Below are 25,931 nucleotides of genomic sequence, written 5' to 3' on the forward strand. Positions count from 1 at the left end.
ATATATATATATATAATATAAAAGTAGCCTAATTAATAAGACAATAATAGAATTGAGTTCCTATTCCAATAGTTGTACTATTACGAAGAACGTTAACACGGTGGAAAAGCTGTAGTGTTACTGGAAATCACGGATTGCCTTTCTAATGAAAAAATAATTATACCTGTGCAACTTGCTACTTAATGACTTCCAAGTTTTGGAAGAACTTTGGTTTACTTACTTTTTCCGGGACAGCGCGAACGCAGTCCCGACTATCAAAAATTACGCGCCCGAGATACCCACGTTTGGGGTATTCGCGAGGGTCAGCCCAACCGAAGTGCAATGGAAGAGCCTCGCCCCGGGGGAACCGCCTTACTGATCACGGTAACCCCTACGCCAGGTAAGTATGCTTGACAACGACGCTCATTTTCACTATGAGCCAGACTTCCATCACATCTTTCATCGCGAACTGAAATTTATTTATAGCTTTAGGCAGTCAAGCACAAAATATGATTCTATCAATCAGAATTGGAGGGCAAAGTAAATCTTACTATGTAACATATAATGCTGTTTAATGTTTTTGACAGTTTTCTTGGAATATCTTAGGAGACATGCTAAGAGAGTTGTGCTGCCATCTAGTGTTATTCCTGTAATACTTACAATAGATAGTTACCAACGACAGAAGCAGAGCACCTAACAACTTCACCACCATCTTGGAGTCTTAATCCAGATTCTTTAATTTTTATAATTACATATTCTACATACTCACTAGAGCCACAGAGGGCTCACTCCGTAACGGTTTTCGTCGACATAATACAAATAAACATTTTAGTTCGTTATAATATGTATCACAGTTAATTTTTCCATGATTTGCGTTGCGTTACGCTCCATCCACAATATTTGAAGCTGGTACGGAATCGCTTTTCCCAGAAAGTTTTCTACAATATTTTCAGATCAAGCAAGGGACGATTTTGGTGGTACAGTTTATTTTGTTGGGAGAATAGTAATTATTTTAATATGCTAAATTATAATATCTTCAAACTGTACATACAGCAGATATGTTATAATGTAAGTATACATTTGTGACATTTATAATGTGTTTAAAAAGCTAAAACAGGGCGCGAAATCATTTGAAAATTGGGGGGGGAAGTTCAGCGATCCACATTAATGCCTGACTGTGCTTCATACAAATGGAGTTTCTGCTCCAAAAAGTTGAAATACTCATGGATTATTATTATTATTATTATTATTATTATTATTATTATTATTATTATTATTATTATTATAACAACCTAGGGCTGTGCAATATGTCGATATATTGATATCAATATCGTCGATATCGATATTATTGATATTCGATATGGGTGTTTTACACTGTCTCGAAAAAATTGGGGCGGGATATAACCCTTTTTGACTCGCAGTAGCAGATGCATTTGCATTTCTTAACCGAATGAAACCAAACTGCTCGAATGAGGCAGAAAAACGCCGCATTCCATGAGTCAAATAAATGTAGGACTTGGAGACAATGCCGCCTCCCAACATTGCATGTTGATATTTAATTTTCGCTGTTGACTTCATTTCTTAACAATGAAAACAAATTTACACAGGGTTAGTATGGGTTAAAAATTCGGTTCCTTTTGAAGATAGTTTAAATCAGCGGTGGGGTAGGGATGTTTCTACGTCTACTTAATCCACCTAAATAAGGTATATTTAACTTATATTGTCGGCTGCACTTCTTCACCAAATCAAACCAAACTTTGTGCAAAGATTGTGTTGGGTAGAAATTCTGTCCTTTTCGAAGATAGGGCCAAACCAGTGCAGAGCCGGGGAGCTATGCCCATCAAAATATTTCTCATCATTAATATGACTGCATTCCTTAACCGAGTCAATTTGATAACCTCACTATAGTTAATGTTTGTGCTGTATTGCGATTGCTAATGAAGAATTAAATGCTAGTGCTAATATTTGCTTAAATAGACAGGGAAACAAGAATCTTAGTACAAAAAGAATGAGTTATAAAGCGTAAAGATCTATTATTATTTTTATTTTTATTATTATTATTATTATTATTATTATTATTATTATTATTATTATTATTATTATTATTATTATTATTATTATTTGGGTTGAAGCCATGTGTTAGTTTTCAATACCAGGACAATATGAGGTGGACCTTACAGATCAGCGTGGGATCTGAATTACATGAGCTCTATTCGTGGATGGAAACCGGATCTCCCGTGCCAAAAGAGTGTACGCCAACCATATAGGGACAAGGGTGCTATATTATAATATGTCTATTAATTATTATTTGCAAGTTGCTGATATAATCTCTTTTTCTTCAGATATAAAATTAGTAATAGGCATTTTTCTACAAAATAAATGTCACGGTACTCGGTATTGATAAAGCTACAGCAAGTTACATAATTTTAAAATGTTTTCCGATAAACTTTATTTCTTATTTCATTTGCGATTTTTTTAAATGCAGGCATTAGCAGAATGTATAAATATAAAATAGCTAGTGAAATGGCTTGCCTTAAAAATATACCGTTACTTCGCACCATTGGATATTACCAGAAAAGAGCTTTGTAATGAGTAAATTAAAGCAAGCTTACTTGCAGGAGTAGAGAACTCATTTCGTATGGGGCACCACAAAATTTGCTGATAGCAACGAAAAGAACACGGTAAGCAATTATAACTACTATGCGGATTATCGTAAATTCTCACAAGGAAAGGATATGAACGTGTCATCCGGGCATCCATATCAAACCTATTCTATTCGATTAACATAAAGGTATATTTATGCAAAAAGAAAAATAAATAAAATAAAATAAATAAATAAATAAATGGCATGGACAACGGAGTAAGTTCCTGGGGCCCGCTTGTAGTTACTGATTAACGAAAACCTGCGCACATGTAGGTACTCCAATAGTTGCACTATTACGAAGAACATTAACACGGTGGCAAAGCTGTAGTGTTACTGGAAATCACGGATTGCCTTTCTAATGAAAAAATAATTATACCTGTGCAACTTGCTACTTAATGACTTCCAAGTTCTGGAAGAACTTTGGTTTACTTACTTTTTCCGGGACAGCGCGAACGCAGTCCCGACTATCAAAAATTACGCGCCCGAGATACCCACGTTTGGGGTATTCGCGAGGGTCAGCCCAACCGAAGTGCAATGGAAGAGCCTCGCCCCGGGGGAACCGCCTTACTGATCACGGTAACCCCTACGCCAGGTAAGTATGCTTGACAACGTTTTTTTTTTTTTTTTTTTTTTTTTTGTAAGTGACTAGCCGTTTCGGCTAGAACCCTGTTAGAGGGTTATGCCCTCTCTTAGGCTTGACAACGACGCTCATTTTCATTATGAGCCAGACTTCCATCACATCTTTCATCGCGAACTGAAATTTATTTATAGCTTTAGGCAGTCAAGCACAAAATATGATTCTATCAATCAGAATTGGAGGGCAAAGTAAATCTTACTATGTAACATATAATGCTGTTTAATGTTTTTGACAGTTTTCTTGGAATATCTTAGGAGACATGCTAAGAGAGTTGTGCTGCCATCTAGTGTTATTCCTGTAATACTTACAATAGATAGTTACCAACGACAGAAGCAGAGCACCTAACAACTTCACCACCATCTTGGAGTCTTAATCCAGATTCTTTAATTGTTATAATTACATATTCTACATACTCACTAGAGCCACAGAGGGCTCACTCCGTAACGGTTTTCGTCGACATAATAAAAATAAACATTTTAGTTCATGGTAATATGTATCACAGTTGGTTTTTTCATGATTTGCGTTGCGTTACGCTCTACAATATTTGATCTCTTTTCCCAGAAAGTTTTCTTTAATATATTCAGATCAAGCTAGGGACGATTTTGGTGGAACAGTTAATTTGTTAGAAATAGTAATTATTTTAATATGCTAAATTATAATATCTTCAAACTGTACATACAGCAGATATGTTATAACGTAAGTGTACATTTGTGACATCTATAGTGGGTCTTATGTAGAGTCGTTCTGAAGTGTGATTAGTGCCATACTAAGGAGGTTGACTAACATATGTTTCCTGCAGTAGTCAGGCGTTTAGTATGTCCCTAATCAGAAATCAAAAGGACTCTGCATAAGGCGGAATGTGTTTAAAAAGCCAAAACAGGGTGCGAAATCGTTTGAAAATGTTGGGGGGAAGAAGTTCTTCGATTCATATTAATGCCTGACTGTGTAATGAAGTGGCTGCTCCAAAAAGTTGAAATACTCATGGATTATTATTATTATTATTATTATTATTATTATTTGGATTGAAGGCGTGTGTTGTTTGCAGTACCAAGACTATATGAGGTGGACTTTACAGTTCGGCGTGGGATCTGAACCAAATGAGCTCTATTCGTGGATCGAAACCGGATCTCCCGTGCCAAAGAAGTATACGCCAACCATATAGGGACAAGGGTGCTCTATTATAATATGTCTATTAATTATTATTTGCAAGTTGCTGATATAATCTCTTTTTCTTCAGATATAAAATTAGTAATAGGCATTTTTCTACAAAATAAATGTCACGGTGCTCAGAATTGATATGTAGCTACAGCAACTTCCATGCTTTTAATATATTTTCCAATAAACTTTATTTCTTATTTCATTTGCGACCTTTTTTAATGCAGGCATTAGCAGAATGTAGAATGTATAAATATAAAATAGCTAGTGAAATGGCTTGCCTTAAAAACATACCGTTACTCCACACCATTGGATATTACCAGAAAAGAGCTTAGTAATGAGTAAATTAAAGCAAGCTTACTTGCAGGAGTAGAGAACTCATTTCGTATGGGGCACCACAAAATTTGCTGATAGCAACGAAAAGAACACGGTAAGCAATTATAATTACTATGCGGATTATCGTAAATTCTCACAAGGAAAGGATATGAACACGTCATCCGGGCACCCATATCAAACCTAGTCTATTCGATAAACATAACAAAGATATGTTTATACGCAAAAAAAAAAAAATAAAATAAAATAAATGCCACGGACAACGGAGTAAGTCCCTGGGGCCCATTAACTCTGTTTTTGTAAAGAAAATCGTAGGCTCGCAGTGAAATAGCTATTGCATCAACACTAGCCATGCCTCGTTCATTGAAAAGCCATGGCTTATAGTTTATTCTCTTCAGCATGGAACAAGCTTTTCAGAGGTGCTATGTATTGGGGCCCATAATGTACTTGAACAAGGAAACTTGGGAAAATGTCGGGAAATTTTTTCCCAGAAATCCCTCCCATCAACTTTCTCCCCCTCTGAAGTGGCCCCGGGTAAAAGCACACAATCCATTTGGATCTTGAAAAATACTATAGGGGATAAAAATGAGTATACTAAGTTTTGTTTTGACAGACTTAATAGGTACGAGGGGAAAGGTTGTATACCAATACGGTCTGTACATACAAAACCGAATCTATGACTTGACCTATAAAGAGAACATAATATAAAAACATAAACACAGTACTGTTTATCCAGATATCAAGAATTGTACCACATTCTCCGTGAAATAAAGCAAGAGTTTCACTAGTGTGCGTAGGACATTGGGAATGTGGGTGCCAGATCTAAAGTACCACCATATGGAATGTCGTCCTTCCCCCTTTCCCCTAAGAAAAGATAGCGTCATTATACCCGACGCTGCGTCGGCGACGCACGGCACACATGCAGACGGGAAATAATGTACACGTAATTTCTTCTCAGTTTGTAATAATTCTACATAAAAAAGTCTGTCTAATGGAGGTGTCAAGGCACCCATGACACCCACGTTGCGCACGCCTGTGAAGAGTTTCAATAGTTATCACGCATTATTCCGTGACATGTGGAGAGGGAATTTGGGGATAAGTAGCAAAAGTGTCTTACAAACTAGCTCTATCCTGGAGTTGTGCGACCTGAAGCGACACCAGAACCAGTAGGAGTGTGTGAATTTAAAGACATTTTAAGGGGGGATGAACTGCATATCCGAGAAATTTAACACGGGAAAGATCAAAACTTATGGGAGACATCCAATTCTTCAGATGGGAATCTCCTCCTCATCTTAGAGTTCCTTCGGGGCTAAGCGGTTAGCGTACGCGCCTTTGACGTGGGAGACCCGGGTTCGATTCCCCATGCCGTAAACGTCGCCAACGCCTAGTGGCCCACTTGCAGGTAAATGTCGATCGTCGCTATAGCGATGCGTCGAAGGACTTCCGCTAGCGTGCCACTGGCGGCAGGGTTTCGTCGAGTCGAAAGAGATATCTAGAATCGGGGTATTGAAGTTACCACCGCATAGCAGCAAGGACTTCATTTTGGTACGCGCTTCTACGATTTGTCGCGGAGAATCGCGAAGAGACCAACACGAACTATCGCCAGTCATGTGCGTGCGGTTATTGTTATATATTATTTTTCCTTACGAATTGTTCCTAAAGTGAGCTACGAGGGTCAAGAGTAACCCTTGGCTCTACATCATAAAGTGAAAAATCTTGAGATGAGTGCGTATAGTTGTATGAACTTAGATGACAACTGTAGCCGATCATTTGAAACTGAATATGGGATAACCATGAAATAAAGTAAATAGACGCGCATCGTCTTGTTATAAAATTACATGGCGAACGGACTTTATCTGATCTCAAACAGTTTTCGTCGAATATACGTGGTTACAGAAGCTCTCTGATTAGCCAAATTAAAAATACCTCAAGGATTTATGCCTCTACAAGCGACTTTTTCTTCATCGTCTCCGTGGCCAAGTCGGAAAAGCACGCGCCTAGTAATTCAAAGGTTGGTGGTTCGCGCCCACCACGGGACACGTTTTTCTTAAACTTTTTAAAAGTGTTTTTCAGACTCTCCTTAACGTAAACAAATTACGCATATAGGCGATTTAACATATTTTGGGGGAGTAATTTTGTTGTTCATTGGCGTTTTGCCGCTGGTGGTATAATTTTCAAAATGGAAGTGGGGCCACCGTGCATCGTCGCTGCGGGGCCACCAATTTTTGGCGAGATATCTCTAGTTGTCCATCGGTGGTGCACCGACGCGTACGGCATGGGGTTTCCGGCGGGAGCTCATGTGGTTCGGATTCCACGTTAATCAGTAGGTCCCGTCTCCTATAGCCTCACTGCTGAAAGGGACCTTAAACTCAAAATCAAGTCAACTCAATACCCCTGATCCTCCTTGGTAAGTCGCACACTGGTAGGAGTACACAATTAAAATATACCTTGAAAAATACTATGAGGTATACGGATAGGAAATATATCCTTAAAACACCGTAAGACGGAACAGAGAACAAAAGTGCGGGGTGTTAGTGGATAGCGTGCGTTTAACCCAATACAACTGTAGAAAAGTTGCTGTTTAAAACGCTTGTTTCATTCTACAGAGAATGAATACAAATCTTGATATCAGGATAAATAGTACTGCTTTTATATTTTTTCAATTATGCTCTCTTTATAGGTGAGATCATAGGTTCGGTTTTGTATGTACAGAGTGTATTGGTATACAACCTTTCCCCTCATAGCTTTTCCGTCTATCAAAACAAAACATGGTACACTCATTTCTTATCCCCTATAGTATTTTTCGACATGCATTTGGATTGTGTGCTTACCCAGGGCCATTCCAGAGGAGGCCAAAGTTGATGGGAGGGATTTTCTGATGGAATTTTCCCGACATTTGGATGAATGTCCGAGAGCTTCAAAGTACAACGCACTTGTTATGTTATAGAAATAACTTCTCTCTCTCTCTCTGTTTCTTTTTCTTTCAAAAGCACACCGGCACACGTGCACATTCTCAAGTGCGTATACACGAAATACATACGTACACAATTAAAACACACATATATTCTATGTTACGCTGTTTCACTCTCATTATTTTCGGAATGATGGCTAATATGATAGCTGGGAAAGAAAATAAAATGAAAAAAACTATTTTTCAGAGGAAAAACTAGTGAATTAGAAGGAACATACGTCTGTTTTCTGTGACTAACAAGTATTCTACCATATCTCCCATTGAAACATTTTGAGACCAGATTGTTTATAGCAACATGGGTATTCAAGAGCAATCAACATGTTCGATATCCATATTTGATGTCGATATCTATATTCAATGTTGTCGATATCGATATTCGATATTGTCGACATTCGATATCGATATGTTGATTCGATATCGGTATCAGAAAAATATCGAATGTCAATATCGAAATTTCGATATCGCACAGCCCTATTAGAACCGTAGTAGTAGTAGAAGTAGAAATAATAGTAATAGTAATAATAATAAATGAATATTGTGCCATGTATGGAGTCGTTTAAATATTACGTAAGCATTAGAGAGAGATAGTTCAATTTTTTTATTTACTTCTCCTTTTCATACATGTTTTTAAATATAATATCTTACTTTTTCTTAATACCTGAACGTCCTTTGTCAAAATAAGGTTTGCGGATTAAAGAGGCGGCATTTGAAAGTACCGCCCAGGGCGGCAAAACTGCTAGCGCCGGCCCTGTATGATACTGTCACAAATATATATTTACGCTGCAAACTATAAAACGTATTAAAGTATATCTATTGCGTGTAAAGAATGAAGAGATATTATAATTTAGCATATTAAAATGATTAATATTCCCCCAACAAAATTAACTGTTCCACCAAAATAGTCCCTTGCTTGATCTGAATATATTATAGAAAACTTTCTTTGAAAAGCGATCAAATATTGTGGAGCGTAACGCAACGCAAATCATTGAAAAAAAAACTGTGATGCATATTATCACAAACTAAAATGCTTATTTTGCATTATGTTTGACGTAAACCGTTACGGAGTGAGCCCCTTTGTGGCTAGTGAGCATGTAGAATATGTAATTGTAAAACTTAAAGAATCTGGATTAAGACTCCAGGATGGTGGTGAAGTTGTTAGTTGCTCTGCTGTCGTTGGTAACTATCTATTGTAAGTATTACAGGAATAACACTAGATGGCAGCACAACTCTCTTAGCATATCTCGTAAGATATTCCAAGAAAACTGTCAAAAACACTAAACAGCGTTATATGTTACATAGTAAGATTTACTTTGCCCTCCAATTCTGATTGATAGAATCATATTTTGTGCTTGACTGCCTAAAGCTATAAATAAATTTCAGTTCGCGATGAAAGATGAGATGGAAGTCTGGCTCATAATGAAAATGAGCGTCGTTGTCAAGCATACTTACCTGGCGTAGGGGTTACCGTGATCAGTAAGGCGGTTCCCCCGGGGCGAGGCTCTTCCATTGCACTTCGGTTGGGCTGACCCTCGCGAATACCCCAAACGTGGGTATCTCGGGCGCGTAATTTTTGATAGTCGGGACTGCGTTCGCGCTGTCCCGGAAAAACTGAATAAACCAAAGTCCTTCCAAACCTTGGAAGTCAATAAGGTGCAAGTTGCACAAGTATAATTATTTTTTCATTACGAAGGCTATCCGTGTTTTCCAGTTACACTACAACTTTGCCACCGTGTTAACGTTCTTCCTAATAGTACAACTATTGGAGTAGGAACTCAATTCTATTATTGCATTATTAATTAGGCTACTTTTTAAATATATATATTCATTAACTTCGTATACCTATATGTTCACAAGTTTTCGTTCATCAGTAACTACAATGATTTGAAAAACGTTCTGACTTCATGTAAGCAAAGTGAATATTAAACATAATACTGTATACACAAATATTAACATGCTAAATATTTTAGGTCATGGTCACCCGCTACCCTTGCATTTTCGAAAATGGTTCAGTTCTTGGAAATATATGTCAAAAGCCGTGAGTTTTCCTTACACATTACAGTATTTAATATATTTATTATAAAATACTATAAAAAATAGTATAGTAGTTACACAATGTGCTCATGGACCTTCGCAAGGGGGGCCGAACAGGAGGTGGCCCCTCCGTGAAAGCCATGTGAATCAATGATTTCATATAAATTTCCGGGAAAGAACAATATTTCCTTTATGCTTCAAATTTCTGTTTAAAAATTCGATATATGACACTTGTGGGCACCGCAATACAAATTTGCTATAATCGCCTTAGCAGTTATAATGGTATTTTGCACTTTTGGGAGTGTTGCCAAACCCCCAAAATTGCAAAGACTGTTACGGAATGATCCGTATCTGGTCAGCAAAGTACAATACCATTCTTTTTAAGTCCATCATTGAAGGAATATATAACTCAATATTTGGTGACTATAGTATTCGCGCCGAGTCGTGAAGCTTGACCTAGATCTACCGATTTCACCACCCAATAGAACGCGAGGGGGTGTTCCAGTCATCAACCCCCACCCATCAAATTTTATCAGTGTCGTCTCTCGCACTACAGAAAAACATCTCCCGAGAGTACAGTGTTGTCGGATTGGCGCCAAGTTCCGTGTTTACTTGTTTTTTTGTTGCGTTATATTTTCGTTGTTACTATCCGTGTTATTGTTACAGTTTTAGAATAATTGTTACAGTGGTTATTGTTGTGCAGTGTTATTATTGGTAATTTTTAAATGCTTTTTTTAATACTCATTTTCTCTCTTTTCAAAGTTTGTCAACATTGTTGGTGAATTTCAGCTGTTTGACGTTTCTCCACGTGTGCGCTCGGGAAGCGGCTCCACGGATTGTAACGAAGTTTTCCGATGCACCGGAGCTCAAGTAAAATATTGCTGGGATTGGTTTAGAGCCCAAGCTACACGACTGGGCGCGAGTACTATAGGCTTCATATTGCTAGGGTTATTTTATATTTCGGTAACTATTGGCTGGATATGAAGAAAATTTGGTGGGCAAGTAGCCCATGAGCTACGCAATTAAGTTCATTACTATATTTAGTGGTCGAGCTCGGCCTGGGACAGGCTCGAGGCCATGTTCCACAGCTTTGCACGCCAAGAGATTCGAGTTCGGTTCACCGACTGTCTTCCTTGTACTTTATCACTAATAGAAGCATTGTAGAGTCAAAAAATCTCAGAGGTTTATATTTAACCATACATAAGATTTCAACACATTGTTGCAGTAAATGGATTCAGGAGTAAATTCCAGTGCTATTTGATACCCTACCCACATGACCCCTTCGCGATTTATCACATTTGACCGCAATTTAATATGGCGTCTTTCAAGATGCCGATCATGCACTGGAAGTACCCTCACATATAGATGTCCTATCCCGGTTTACAATGGTGAAGTCAGATCTTCCTAAAGCTTTTCCATTTATGTGGTATTCTTGGATTTTGCCTACCGGATTTCAAGATGGCGTAGGTGTAACAGCTCAACGAAGCATTTGCGCATCGAGAGACTATTACTACGTTGTTTAGTAACTCGAATTTAATCTTGTCACTAATTTTAATCAAAATCCAACTCTCACGGTTTATGGACCTTTCTTGTTAGTATTTGGAGGGACACAAATTATTTTCACATGATGCTTTTCTATTTATTATTATATTATAGACGTATTATTTTTGTTTCATCCGGGGTGGCGCTCTCAGAGCTCCTGGGGAGGAGAAAGTGCCCCCCTAAAAACATGACTAGAAGAAACACTGGACACATGCTACATCTGTCCCAACTACTAAGAAGGATGTTGCCACCAGCAATAATTTCAGTTAATGTGTTTGGTATTGTATCTTTTGTTTCTACTTACTGAACAATTACATTAACAACAATAAGAATCACATAGCTATTTATGATTCCGTTCAACTGCCATATCCCATTTCCAGTTCTGAGTAGTTTATCTGTGAATTAAATAATGTTAGAAAGCTAAAGAAGGATGTTATTCAAAGAATTTTTGAATAAATAGATGAGATTATTGACAAAGGACATAGTCTAACTGCACAAATTTACAATGCAACAGTTAATTTTGTATACTACTTGATACTTAAGATTACTAAACAAATATAGTAGCTCGAAAAGGTATTCGTACAGTTATTTTTTTAAAGAGTTAACTCTGGGCACGGTGGCAGAGCGCTTATATCTGGTCGTGGAATCCTTGGTTCGATGCCCGACCAGGTAAGTTTGTGGTGGACAACATCGTGTCTGTGGGTTTTCTCGGGGTAAGTTACTCCCGTTTCCTCCCACATTACAATTCCACCAATTCTTCCATCATCATTCATGTGCCTTAATCATCCTCTCCCTTTGACTTAGGACATAGCGTGGGACATTAAACTGAAAGATTTCAGTTAAAGAATGAGCTCCCTTTTATGATTATTTTATAAGCAGAGGTAGAGGTGATATGAACGAACTCTAGGCATTACATCTACACTATATTGTATCATTAATTCACTAGTTGTGCCACGTATGCAGTGTTTCCTTGGATTCGTGCCTACCTCGCGTCGAAAAAGTATTCGTACACCGTACTTTTGTTTATGGTAAACATCCTTGTCAAACACTTTGTGTGATCACTCTTGCACTGATATATAAACAATTGCTAGGAGAAATATCAACTATCTTCACTTCCATTCATCATCCCAAACTTATTTTAAAATGTGAGGTGGGGGTGCAAAAGAAGGAAAAAAAGCGACGTAAGACGAAAGAAAAATTATCATGAGGTTTCAAAATCAAACAAAATCGTCTGAAATACCTAAAATAACGTGACGACCTTGTTCAACAGTTCAATACTAGATACTGCGTTAGCCAATCAGTTAAGTACGAACTTCAGAGTGGTCCTCCAAGGGTCTATCCAGGGGTGCCCACAAGGGGGGGGCTATTACGCAAAGTGCGTCATTGAAATATTTGGGGGGTTAAAAATCTGTATAAATATGTTTGAGGGAGTGTAAAAATTAATCGAAAAAAAGATTTTTTCATGGAAGAACACCTACGGGTAGACAATTGGGGGGGTGCGTCATGGACATAAGGGGGGTGGGCACCACTGGTCTATCAAATAGAGAAAAGAACATTATAATGCATACTATCGAAAGGAATCATAAAACAAAAGCTCTTCAGATTGCAAATGAGCTTGCTGAGACGAGGAGTAAAGACTTTATTAGATACAGGGATGAATATGTTGAAAAGAGCAGCTAGACGACGTGTCTCAAGAAAGAAAGAAAGAAAGAAAAGTAAATGATAGGAATCGCGAATAGCGGCTAAAATTCGCTCGTAAATAAGCCTGGTCACTTTTGGAATGAAGTTATTTTCACTGATGATGAAAGTAAGTACAACTTATTTGGTTCTGTTGGAAAAAGAATCACGTGGAGAAAGAAAAATACAGAAATGCACCTCACGAACCTTACTCTCACAGTAACATGGTGGGCTATGTGTGTGATGGTTTGGAGGGCATTAAATGCTGCTGGAGTTGAGAATTCGTACTTCATAGAAGAAAAACTGGACTAAACGAGTTACACCAATATTGTGAAGAATAATCTGCTATAAAGTGTTATAAGAATGAGTACGGTATCAATAAAAATTTCATATTTATTCACAACAATGATCCAAAGCATGCTGTACGTAATATCAATATGTGGTTGCCAATGAATGTATCTTAAGTTCACACACATTCACAATCACCACACATCTAATCTATAGAACATTTATGGGGAAAACTTGACCAAAAATTAAAATAGAGGTTTATGGGGTGCAAAGGGAAAGAAACGACAGCTGACTAACAAGGCGGATCTTTAAAATGTCCTATTGGGAGAATATGGAATAAAGTACGAACCTCGGTGGTGTTTGGGCTTTTTCCTATGTGATCTGCAGTAATTACGTAATATTAGTTAAGTACTATTGACTTGTTTAGTGATTTTAGTTTTTTCCTCTTCGTACAGTACTCTTGTGTGTTTTCTACATTTGAACTTTTCCGTTCTTTTCACTTCGACTTCTGACGAACACCTGGTCCAAGTTGAAACCACGAACACTTCCAAGCCCCCAATTTCTTCTACTATTCTGCGTATATCTAATGCACCATATATGCATACCGGTAAAAATTCTTACAAAGACCACCACCTTGGTCCCTATGTAGTTCAAGTTACCTCTTCTGTAAGCAAACAGCACCTCATGAAACTCGGTAGGCTCGTCTAACTGATGTTACAGACATTCGGTCTCTTGGGACCAGTGTTTCAAAGTTTTTTTTTTTTCCGTACCGATAAAGCTGCTAATGATTTCCTTCCCCACCCCGTATAACAGCACATAATTGTCATGCCTATATTCCCAACTATGCTGTATTATGCCAGGGTATAGCCTATTACGTATTGTTGACCCACCTTTTACTGCTCATGAACTCCTCACTGCTTTGTAATAGTTCTCCCATCTTGCATATTCGAAGTATTTCTCGCAAACGAACCCCCTCTGATGAATCTCCCGTTGACCGCCTTTGAGTGGTCTTCATCAGCTCACCCTAACCCTTTTGTTGCGGATCCCTCCTCACTATATGTCTCCACTGGCACCATTGTCACTTTTGACGCTAACACTTTCCCTTCGCAGTATACTTTGTACTATTTACACCTCCCTGTAGAAACGTATATCGAGCGCCTTCAACAGTGTACTAACTTCCTATATTACGGCCACTTTAAGCAAGTCTAAAAGGGAAGCAATCTTGTATGACGTGCGATCAACTGGGGTGCTCCTTATCATATTGTTCTGCATCTCCTAAATGCAAGCACTGTGCCGGTGACGACGCGACAACCTATGCCCAGTGCTCGGAACGTTTAGTTCAAACAGAAATTAACACTCTTACGGCCACTAAACACCTTTCCTATATGGAATCCAAACGCCGTTATATATCAACAACTCTCGCCCAACGATCTTTACTAGGAAATCAACCTCTTTTTTCATTCCTCCTCTTCCCCTACTTCCGTTTTTTAATCCTTCCATTTCCACTTTTTCCTCTTCTTGCTATTCTCATGATATTTTTCGGTCTTCCCCTCCAGAATTTAATTCCTCTCCTTCCATTGCCCGAAAAAAAAAGCACTCCCTTAGCCCCATTCTTCTTCTTCTCCCGCTTACGCCCGCCTCCCTTCTAAACTGCCGGACCGTTCTACTTTAGCATTTTCTACATTCCCAAGTACCGTAACAGCTATCCTCTACGACAGACCCTTCGCCTTCGTTCTCTTCCGCTGTTTATTATTGTGACTCTTTTGGAAAAATCTCAGCACAAATTTTCTCTTCCTGACTATAAATCATACATCACAATTCTCAAAGTTTTACAATCACATTCAATTAACATCTACTGGCTCACTTTTTTCCACTCATATACAATGGAACATGAGTAGTTCTCGTAGCAAACTTTACGCGTTACATAACCTTATATTCTTGTTTCACCCATCTTTTCTCCTCCTACAAGAATCCTGGCTTTCTGATACCTATCCTTTCACATCCCCTCCTATCATTGGTTCCATGACGTTCGCCATAATGGTCGAGGGGGTTCTCTCTCGGCATCCATAAATCTTTCTCTTACGTTCATCACCCCCTCCCACACAACATCCAAACATTCAATCCCAAATAATTACTGTTCATAATCTCACTTCTCGTTAACCTTTATATTCCTCCCCACATTCACCTTCCTGTTCATTTTTGGAGATATCTCTTCAGTTCTCTTTCTCCTTCCTGAATTTTAGGTGGCGATGTTAACTGTAACCATTCTTACTTGGGAAACCCCTATACCAATCCTGCTGGTTCCTCTCTCTTATCACATACTTCCTAATATTTCCGGTACTCTCCTCAATACTGGCACTCCAACTCGTCTTCCCCGTCGTCACGAAATCCCTATCGTCTGAAATCTTTTTGTTTACCTGCTTACTCTAGCCATCTCACCTGGATTGTTTCTTCTGACCCGTACGGCAGTGATCACTTTCGTCTTATTATACATAATACTGCTTACCCTCTTTTGTTTTCCTCTTTTTTCCTCCAGTTCGTATATATTCTACCAACCTTGAGTGGTCTGTTTATTCTCACTATTTTGATCACCTCTCACCCTTCCTCCATTCCGCGATCCTATATGCATTCACACTACTTTCGGTTCTCGAATTTCCCAGTCTATTTTTTATTCTCACCCTGCTCCAGTCCATCAACTTCCCTGCTCCACCTTTCCTTCCCATTATCCTACATAGTGGACTCGGGAATGTCAACAATGGATTTTCCGGAGGCGCCAAACTCTTAAAACCTGCCACTCGATCTTATACCAACTTCCTAGCTTATCAACACACTTATGCTATCACAACCCGTATTCTTCAACAAACTCGTCGTAACGCCTGGCGACACTTTTGTTCCACCCTTCGTTATGGTTTCTCTCCCTCTCCTCGATTTGGACTTTTTATCGCTTCCTTCGTAATAGGACTTGCCGTTCTCTTTCTGGCGAAATCCTTTCTTCTCCTTGGCTCCACCAATTTCATTTTCAGTTAGCTCCCACCACGTGCCTTTTCCCTCCTCTCTGGTTTTCTCGTCTTTATACACCAGAATCATTTACCACCTTACATCTTTCTTTTACTCTTTCCGAACTCTCTCATCGTATATCGTCTACCCCAGTTTTCCCCTGGTAAGGATGGTGATACTTATCACTTACAACGCCTTCTCCCAACGTATCTGTCTGAACAAATTCCACCTCCCTGGAAGAACTACCTCATTATTCCCATTCTGAAACCCATTAAACAACCTGGTATTGCTGCATACTATCGCCCGATTGCTCTCCCCTCATGTCTTCTAAAAGCCTTTGAACATATTCTCATACACCACCTCCAATGGGTTTCCGATCATCATCTCTTGTCCTTTAAACAGTAATATAGTTGAAGAGCCAGTTCCAGTGTTTCCGATTGTCTTTTTCGTCTTCAACATTTAACTGGGTTTCCCCCGTACTCCGTTTGTTTTTGCTGTCTTTGTTGACCTCTCTTATGCTTATGCTGACTCTGTTTCCCTTTATCTGATTGATCTTCACTGGCAACATGGCATCCCTGCCATATATCTCTGCATTATTTATAACTTCTGGTCCAATGTACCCTATATATTTGCCTTGGTTCCCAACTTTCTTCCAGATGTACCACTTCAAAAGGCCTTCCTCAAGACTGTCTTATCTCCTCTTTTATTCAACCTCTTTCTGGCTCCTATCCTCCACCAAAAGCGTACACCATTCGTATTCTATCTTATTGCGATGATTTAACCTTCTATACTACTACTTCTTCCCCCAATCTCGCTATACCCCAACTTATTTCTGCACTTACTACATTTCCCAACTGATGTTCTGACCATTACTTACGTATTAATTGGGACAAAATGTCCTTTCTGGGATTTACTCGTAAACGTACTCCAGTCCTCCCCTCTCTTACCTTTACTGATGTTACCTTACCTCGCCGCTCTTCTGTTAAATATCTTGGAGTCACCTTGGACTTCTGTTGACGTTGGACTCCTCATTATCAAATGTTACTTAAAAAAGAAAAACTCTTTCTTACATTTAATATGTTATATTCCCCCTTCCATCTGGCCTACTAATTTCAGTTTCCTTCTAGTCTTATATCAGTACCGTATCGTGGGGAGAGCGAGCGGGACGACAGCCACGGGCGCTGAAGTAAGGGGGCGCAAAATTCGGGAGAAAAAGGAAAAATATAAGAAAATTACTTGGAAAATATGTATGGGGCGCCGTCCTATACTCTCACCCCGGGTGCTGATTTTCCACGGCACGGCACTGTCTTATATAAACAGGTCTACTTACCCATTTTAACGTATAGCGGTTTCTTCCTTTCCCCTACGCCGTCTGGATTCTTTATGAAAAAAGCTAGGACCAACATAATACCGAAGTCTCCAGTCTGGAGAATATGTTGCTACGTATAACAAATTATATGGAAAACTTAATAAAATTGATAGAAATGTGTTGTAATGTTTCAATACTGAAATTGGGCATCTGCTTGTTACTTTGATAAATAAGTAAAAATTAAAAGAAAAAAAGAGGAAGAAAACACGTAAGACAAAATCTTTTCCACGAAAACAGGAAGGGAGACGAATTCAGGCATTTATTCACAAAATTAGTTGCTTAACTCATGCTGCACTTTGATTGACCAATGCCCAGGAAAATAAAGAGAGGGAACAGGATTTATGTATTTATATACAAAATTAAAACCTATATTAATGCTGTACTCTTATTAACCACTAACAACAGTGACGGCTAGTATGTAAGCAGCATTTCCTGAATTCGGTTCACAGTAAGCTTTAATCTAGTAGTGTGTTGAATTTGAAATGGAAGAAGTTGTGGAAAGTAGTAAAAATGAATTTGGAAAAAGGGGATTTTGTCCTACGCGTGCAAAACTTAGTGTTGTTTATACAGGGTCAGCATTTTCTTCTCTTACTCCTTTCTTCCATAATTCTCTCTTTCTTACCTCCTCTTTTTTCCATCCTTCTCCTCCAAGTCATCTTCAAGCCTATCTTTCTATCGGATTTTGAGCCTGCTCTGTCAAATTACTATTATATACGAGGAGGTACCTAAAAGAAACATATTTTATTTTTTGAACTAACTTACTCACATTTTAAGAACAAACCTTCAATCCTATTCAAAGTACTCTCCACTTGCACTAATACAGTTGCTTAATCTTTTATTTAAAACATTGTTTAAATTCATCTTTAGTTATACTTGACAGCGCCTTCGTCGTTTTTTTTTTTCCTTCGCCTCAGCAACATCAGAAAAAACTCTTTCCTGTCTCTTTTCATTTTAGGAAACAAAAGGAAAAGTCACATGTCATGCTTGTACGAGACTTTGTTTCTGTTCAGCAGTCAGTAGTCAGTAGTCGTGGCACAAATTTGGCAGCCACCCTTTTCATTCCCAAATATTCTGTCAAAATTCGTTGCATTGAACCCCAAGTCATTCCCGACAGCTCCACAATTTCTTCTTCAATGGTCCGTCGTCGATCTTCGTTGATGATTCAATGAATTTTTTCAACATTTTCAGGTGTTTGGGCCGTGGAAGGACGACCAGAACGAGGTTTGTCATCAATTGACATTTCACCATTTTTGCAACTGGAAAACCACTCAAACACTTGAGTTTTCCCCATAGCATCGTCCTTGTACACCGTTTTTCACATTTCAAGAGTTTCTGTTCCACTTTTTCCGAGCAAAAAACAGAATTTCACTGCCACACGCTCTTCACAAAAATCAGCCATTGCAAAAACGGTGGTCACACGAAACAGTTGTCACTCTAAACTCTGCCGAAACTAGTCCCGACCTTCTTCAGCGACAGCACTCGGCTTACTGATTCAGGAATGTTCGATCTATGCGCTCCTGGCGGCAAAACGAGGTACTACAAAAACTCTGCCCACCAAAAAAAGTTCTTTTCCTGTAGATTTTACATCAACTCCTATTGTAAACCGTTACCAACAAAATAACGAAAGTTAAAATTAAAATACAATAAAATATTTTATTTATTTTCAACATTATGCTATTATATACAATATTTATTTTCATATAAACAGAAATGGCACTTTTCATATGTACATACGTATAAGTGGTCAGAGCGTTGAAAGAAAGAATACACAAAATGCATGTCTTTGAAACCCCTGATATCTCGAGGAATCTCTTTCGTTAAACAATAAATTGCTTCAACAAATTAAGATACAAAAATACAAAGTTTTTTCTAATTATGCTAAATTACAATAACTCTTTATAAATGAAATCTCAATAATTTGCGTCACTGATAATAAAATCTCTCTTTTCTTTTGAATAAACTTATACATGGCAACTCGCTTTACATTAGCTTTTAGAAAAATAACTCTGCGAATACCCAAACAACAAAATGTACACATATAGGATGCAATTTTTGGATACCCTGTGGACATCTTTCGCATGTCCAGAAGATACCCATGTGTATGTTGAATGGAAATTCTGTTGTACTTCCACGGAATCATCTTCCTACACTAAGGCATTTATCTAGTTAACTCTACAAATCTTTGGCAAAGTGTTTTTTGGTTTTTTATCATTTTCTTTTAAATTTCCGTCGTGGGTGTTAAAAAGTTTTACTTTAAAAAAATCTTGTAGATTTTGTTCGAAGATTTTTCTTTTCTCTCCAAATTTAAAATAAAATATCTTCATGGCAGATGCCCATTGCGGTCTGCTAAATGCATACTGGAGATAGTGAGGCGTCCTGTCCTTCGGGCATAGAATAGCGAAAATGTTACATAGCGACCTTTGTAGGTTCTGCGTCGCACAAACTGGAAAATAAAAATCAAAACTGAAATTAGTCATTATATGGATCAGAAAATAATGTAGAAATAAACTGAATTACGAATGGCATATAGTCATTAGGGTAGTGTGAATTTCAGCTTGCGGGAAGCAGGGAAATGTAAAATGACCATCATGAACTTACTATTTTTCCTTCGAAATGTTCAGGGACGCTTGAAAGTATAGGAAACACGATTTCAGCTTCATTTCCTAGAGACGTTCCCGCTAGAATTTTTAGCTTTCAGAAACTCACACAATGTTAAATCAAATTACTTATATACAACACCTCAACAATGATATATTAATTAATTCGTTAAGAGAAACTAAAATCCACATCGAATTTACCTCCATGTCTAAATTAATTGTGAACATAATACATGTACAAGGTATAACGACTCTATAGAAAAGCGTCGTCAACCTGGTTCGTCTTGTAAAATATCAGTTACGAAGCGATAATTACTTTTCTTTATGCACAAATCAACTCAGATATTCAAAGATTATTAGTCTCACCTTTATTGCTTGATATGTCTTAAATATTGTTTTTAAGACCGTAAAATACATAAATTTTCTTGACTAGGTCAACACATAACATGTACATAGCCATAACTATCCCATAATAATCTCTTACATATATTAAAAACATTCTTCTTTTCTGTTAATTTAAAATGAACATTCCACTAAGTATATTACATATTTATGAGCACTTTTTGCCCACGGTACAGGTAAATATTATACAAACTAAAGTATTTCGTTATAGAAAATGTCGCCCGCCAAAGGGACTGAATATAAAAGTCATGAGTAGGCTTGGCTTTTATATTCAAGAACCACTGGTCTGATTAGATTAATGTTCGTACATTACATATGTTCTTTATATTTTGATCACACCTCGTATATATCTTCATTATTTTTTTTTGGTTATCCCTCATATATATATAAAATATTAGTTATTATCATTCACATAAATACATTTACAATAAATCTTTGATTTCATTAATATTTCTCTTTTATTACATTATTATTTATTCTTTATCATAAAAAAAACATCGTCGCTTAGGAATATAATTAACGAGGGTGAAACACAAATTATCAAGATTACTAGTTTCGATCATTATTACAAACGATGATGTGACAAATAATATTTGTTCTTTTCGGGCGCATTGTATAACAAATAAGTTAGATGTTGCAATTGTAATGTATACATAGTAGCACTAAAATGTCCAAAATAAAGAAGAATTTCACTCAAGGTAGTCATTGAATAATTGATTTTATAGAATGGATCTTATTCTTAACATAATCTTTGATAATTAAACACAAATCAATCTGATATAAAATAATTTTTGCCTTTAACTAATTATAAATTGAATTATGATTCTTCACATTAATAAGAAAGAATAAAAATTAAACATAACCTACGTTTGAATAATCAAATGGAAGTAAATAAATTTATTTTACAGAAACAAAAGACACCTTTTTGTTATTAAATAAACACATTTTTCATTATTATTGTTATTTTTCATTCTTATTTATTTGATCAAGAATGTTGGGTGCTACTAACTCTTTAACTAGATGCATCTCAAATATTTATGATCATCGTTTTCATTATTAATATTAACACAAACTTTAAAACGAAAATTCACAAGAATCTATAACCAACATGGGTTTAACCTAATTTCGTTAACAGTAATCATGTTACATTCGCACTGGCATATGAATCTAATAAAGTGCATTGTACCGCACAATCGTGGTTAGGTTCTACATTAGGTTGTACCTGTCTTTCATCGTGATTTGAATTTGGATACGAAGTACCATCTCGTGAACAATGATTATGTCTATACATAGGATTGATAGCATCTCTAGGATTTCGACATGTATTTCTATTATTTTTGTGTCTACTTCGGTTGATTAGGTTAGGCGGATTCCTTACATAGCCTTGTCTATTTTGTTCATTTTGATTGCTAGAGTATACTCGTCTTAGGTTCGGTTCATTATTATTCACACTTCGGATATTCAAATTCCGAACAGGGACCAAATGATCTGAATTATTCTTATTTTTACCCATTCCTGATTGTGTTAGATTCATAGCATGGTATTGAGTTTCGTAGCATTGTACAAGCATTAATAAATGACTGAAACTCATACACTGTGTGGAAAATAAGATCTGCTGTAATTTAAATGGAAGCAAATTGCGAATCGATGCAATTATTCTTGATTCCGATTGCAAGGGATTAACGACCTTTAATTCATTATAGACATTTACAACAAACTCTACAATAGATTTGTGCAATCGAGGATTGAAATGTTGATTTCTAAGAGTGGCATCTCTGTTTGCCAGCAAAAAGTCATTTTCGTAATTCGCGATCAATGCCGCTTTAAATTCCTCATATGTACTAATGTGATCACGTATTGCCTTAAACCATAAGGAACAAGGTGGGAGTAATACATGGGGTATTAATTTCATGTATTGTGATCGGTCGATAGACATTATACTGCATTCGTCTTGGAACTTCTCTAAGAAAGAACTAGCATTTTCATTGCACTTACCACTAAATTTACTCATGGCTTTGATTTCGCTCATCTTGACACTTAACTTTACCTTTCTTTTCTCACTCCTTGTTCTTGTGGTGTGATTGTTCCGGTCCGTAGCGTGCTGTGTCATGATACCATTTATATTTCGTTCATCAGTGATCTTCGGACAATTTTCCTCTAATATAATATCCTCCTCAGATTCCGGCGAAGGCGTATTTATATCCGGTGATTGGGGAAACTCGAAGCGATCACTGCCCAGATTATTGCGATAAATGTTATCTCTAGCCTGTAACGTTTTAATTTCTTCCTGCATAGTAGCCAACTGGATCTTTTGATGTTTAACGGAAGATTCTATTAACGTTAAATCCTTTTTTACAGCACAGATTTCATGATTTTGATGATCGTGCTTTTCTTGACACTCATCGGCTAACCTTTTTAACTTCTCTTCAAACTGCGAGGATATGTCGTTCATCACCTGGACGATTGTTTGTTTCGTATCGTCAGATTTCAGTTCTATCCGTTCTATTCGTTTACTTAATTCTTCATACTGCTTGCTAGCTTCGTTAAATTTCAGTTCTATCTTCTTTTCCATGGTCTGGTTAGCTTCATAGAACTTCTGTTCCATGGCCTGGTTAGCTTCATAGAACTTCTGTTCCATGTTTGTGTTAGATTCATTGAGCTTCTGTTCCATGGTTTGTTTTATCTCAGTCGTCATTTGCATAATTTGTCGCTGCACAGCTAACAAAAGTCGATCCTCAGATGACAAACTTGGTGTTGCACTAATTTCACCTGGATTACTGGTATTAGATTCCTGTTGCACTATTTCACTATCCATTTTTCGTTTGATGACCTTACCGCTTCGTAATACGGTTAAGTTCGTATTCATAAATGGTAATATCCAAGTAAATTCAGCCCTACTTTCCTTCTTCGGGAACTGAATTTTCAAAAGTTCCCGGGTTTGGTAAACCAAATTTTTATAACGACTCTATAGAAAAGCGTCGTCAACCTGGTTCGTCTTGTAAAATATCAGTTACGAAGCGATAATTACTTTTCTTTATGCACAAATCAACTCAGATATTCAAAGATTATTAGTCTCACCTTTATTGCTTGATATGTCTTAAATATTGTTTTTAAGACCGTAAAATACATAAATTTTCTTGACTAGGTCAACACATAACATGTACATAGCCATAACTATCCCATAATAATCTCTTACATATATTAAAAACATTCTTCTTTTCTGTTAATTTAAAATGAACATTCCACTAAGTATATTACATATTTATGAGCACTTTTTGCCCACGGTACAGGTAAATATTATACAAACTAAAGTATTTCGTTTAAAGGACTTATTCAAAATAAAAATTCCTACGCATCTCTCTTGTCAAACTTTGTATTCTTACCCATTATGGAATCACAGCAAACGAATGTGAATCTTCTTTGGCCACCTGAGATGTGCTTTCCATATCGAAATATGAAAATCTTCCCAATTTTGGTTTCGAGAATATAAACTTTTGAAGAAAGTCAAATGAACATTGTAAAGAAAGATACACATACGTTATAACTGACTGAAAAGCAGTGGTATCATTCATCCGGTTCGCCAGAACTGGTTATTAAGGTTTCTCAGATTCACGACTTGTTAAAATGATTTAATCACGTCTGAATCCAATATCTACGAAGGAAATTATTAATTGTCTAATATTATTTTTGAGAATCTAGTGTATTTTTTTCCTTTTCTCATCTTTTACAGAGACAATAAAGACGTTATTCAGTTAGGGCATGACACTCAGTTACTTTTCTACAGAATCTCATCAATGGAAATTTAATTCTACCAGTATGAAGATGTTTAATTTCCCTGTCATAAACACAAACTTTGACTTGAGCTGACGAAAAACAAAATGAACCCCTTTGTTTATATGTTTTGGCAGTCACATACGCGTCATTGCTTAATAATGACAACCGGGAGCATCTCTTAACGGAAGTCATACTGGTAAAACATTTTATTGCTTAAAAATAACGGAATAAAGACTATCTAATATACTAATTCTTCTCTACAACAATTAATACATTAAGAAAATTTTCTTTTCTGGTTTTAAATGAAAAAAACAGAACTTTAATTTTTACCTGTGTGACTTCCCTCACAAGTCGCCTATGATAACAAAAACATCTGTAAAATTTCACTTGCAACGTAGCACACATCTACCCGCAATATGGAGTAGAATTATAAAGATTACAGGTTGCTTAATGATATTTTTAAGTTCATTAATTTATAAAGAAATCACTTTTTTCTTTCTATTTAAAAGTAAGATCAATTTCAATTTTATTGTTAATTTTATTGTTTTCTTCTTCAAATCTAGTTCAACGTTTCTTCATTTTACTATTTTCTTCTTCAAGTGTAATGAAACGTTCCTTCAGTTTACATTTTCTTCTTCTTCTAGTCTCGTTAAACGTTTCTTCAGTTTTCTTCAAGTCTAGTTAAACGCTCATTCAGTTTCCTTCTTCAAGTTTAATTAAACGTTCCTTCAGTCTTCTTCTTCAAGTTTAATTAAATGTATCTTCAGTTTTCTTCTTCTTCAAGTCTAAATTAATGTTCTTTTAGTTTTCTTCAAGTCTAATTAAATGTTCCTTCATTTTACCGTTTTCTTCTTCACGTCTTGTTAAATATTCCTTTATCTTACTGTTTTCCCCAAGTCTTGTTAAACGTTCCTTCCAACTTACTGCTGTTTTCTTCTTCTTCAGTCTAATTAAACGTTCCTTAAGTTTACTGTTTTCTTCTTTAGGTCCACTTAAATGTTCCTTTATTTTAAGTCTAGTTAAAAGTTCCTTCATTTTACTGTTTTCTTCTTCAAGTCCACTTAACATTCCTTCAGTTTACTGCTTTCTTCTTCAAATATAGTTAAACGTTCCTTCATTTAACTGGTTTCTTCAAGTGTTGTTAATCGTTCCTTCAGTTTACTGTTTTCTTCTTCTTCTAGTCTCGTTAAACGTTCCTTCAGTTTTCTTCTTTTTCTTCTTTATGTCTATTTAAACGTTCCTTCAGTTTCTTCTTCAAGTTTAATTAAACGTCCATTCAGTTCACTGTTTTCAAGACAAATTAAATGTTCCTTCAATTTACGGTTTTCCAGTCAAATTAAATGTTCCTTCATTTTACCGTTTTCTTCTTCAAGTCTAATTAAAAGTTTCTCCAGTTTACTATTCTCTTCTTCAAGTCTAGTTAAACGCTCCTTCATTTTATTGTTTTCTTCAAGTCTTGTTAAACGTTCCTTCAGATTATTGTTTTCTTCTTCAAGTATAGTTAAACGTTTCCTTATTTAACTATTTTCTTAAAA

General features: G+C 36.8%; 1 protein-coding gene and 3 non-coding genes across 5 annotated transcripts in view; 1 reads left to right on the forward strand and 3 right to left on the reverse strand.

The window, feature by feature from the left end:
• Window positions 1-225: 225 nt before the first annotated feature.
• On the reverse strand, window positions 226-387 carry LOC145693746 (U1 spliceosomal RNA). Its single transcript, XR_014132824.1, has one exon. It is a non-coding gene; the product is annotated as a U1 spliceosomal RNA (small nuclear RNA).
• A 2,674-nt stretch (window positions 388-3,061) lies between these two features.
• On the reverse strand, window positions 3,062-3,223 carry LOC145693747 (U1 spliceosomal RNA). Its single transcript, XR_014132825.1, has one exon. It is a non-coding gene; the product is annotated as a U1 spliceosomal RNA (small nuclear RNA).
• Window positions 3,224-9,160: 5,937 nt separating this feature from the next.
• LOC145693748 (U1 spliceosomal RNA) lies at window positions 9,161-9,322 on the forward strand. The gene has a single exon (XR_014132826.1). It is a non-coding gene; the product is annotated as a U1 spliceosomal RNA (small nuclear RNA).
• Window positions 9,323-19,262: 9,940 nt separating this feature from the next.
• The window catches only part of LOC145693689 (phospholipid-transporting ATPase IF-like), a 278,001-nt gene continuing 271,332 nt past the window's right edge, over window positions 19,263-25,931 (reverse strand). For both annotated transcript variants that reach the window (XM_081769946.1, XM_081769947.1), the window contains exon 25: window positions 19,263-20,066. In XM_081769946.1, coding sequence (XP_081626072.1) covers window positions 19,944-20,066 — 123 coding nt within the window. In that variant the 3' untranslated portion in view covers window positions 19,263-19,943. The remainder of the gene's footprint in view (window positions 20,067-25,931) is intronic.

Source organism: Thermobia domestica, chromosome 8 (assembly GCF_964235325.1).
Source record: "Thermobia domestica chromosome 8, izTheDome1.hap1.1, whole genome shotgun sequence".
Lineage (NCBI taxonomy): Eukaryota > Metazoa > Arthropoda > Insecta > Zygentoma > Lepismatidae > Thermobia > Thermobia domestica.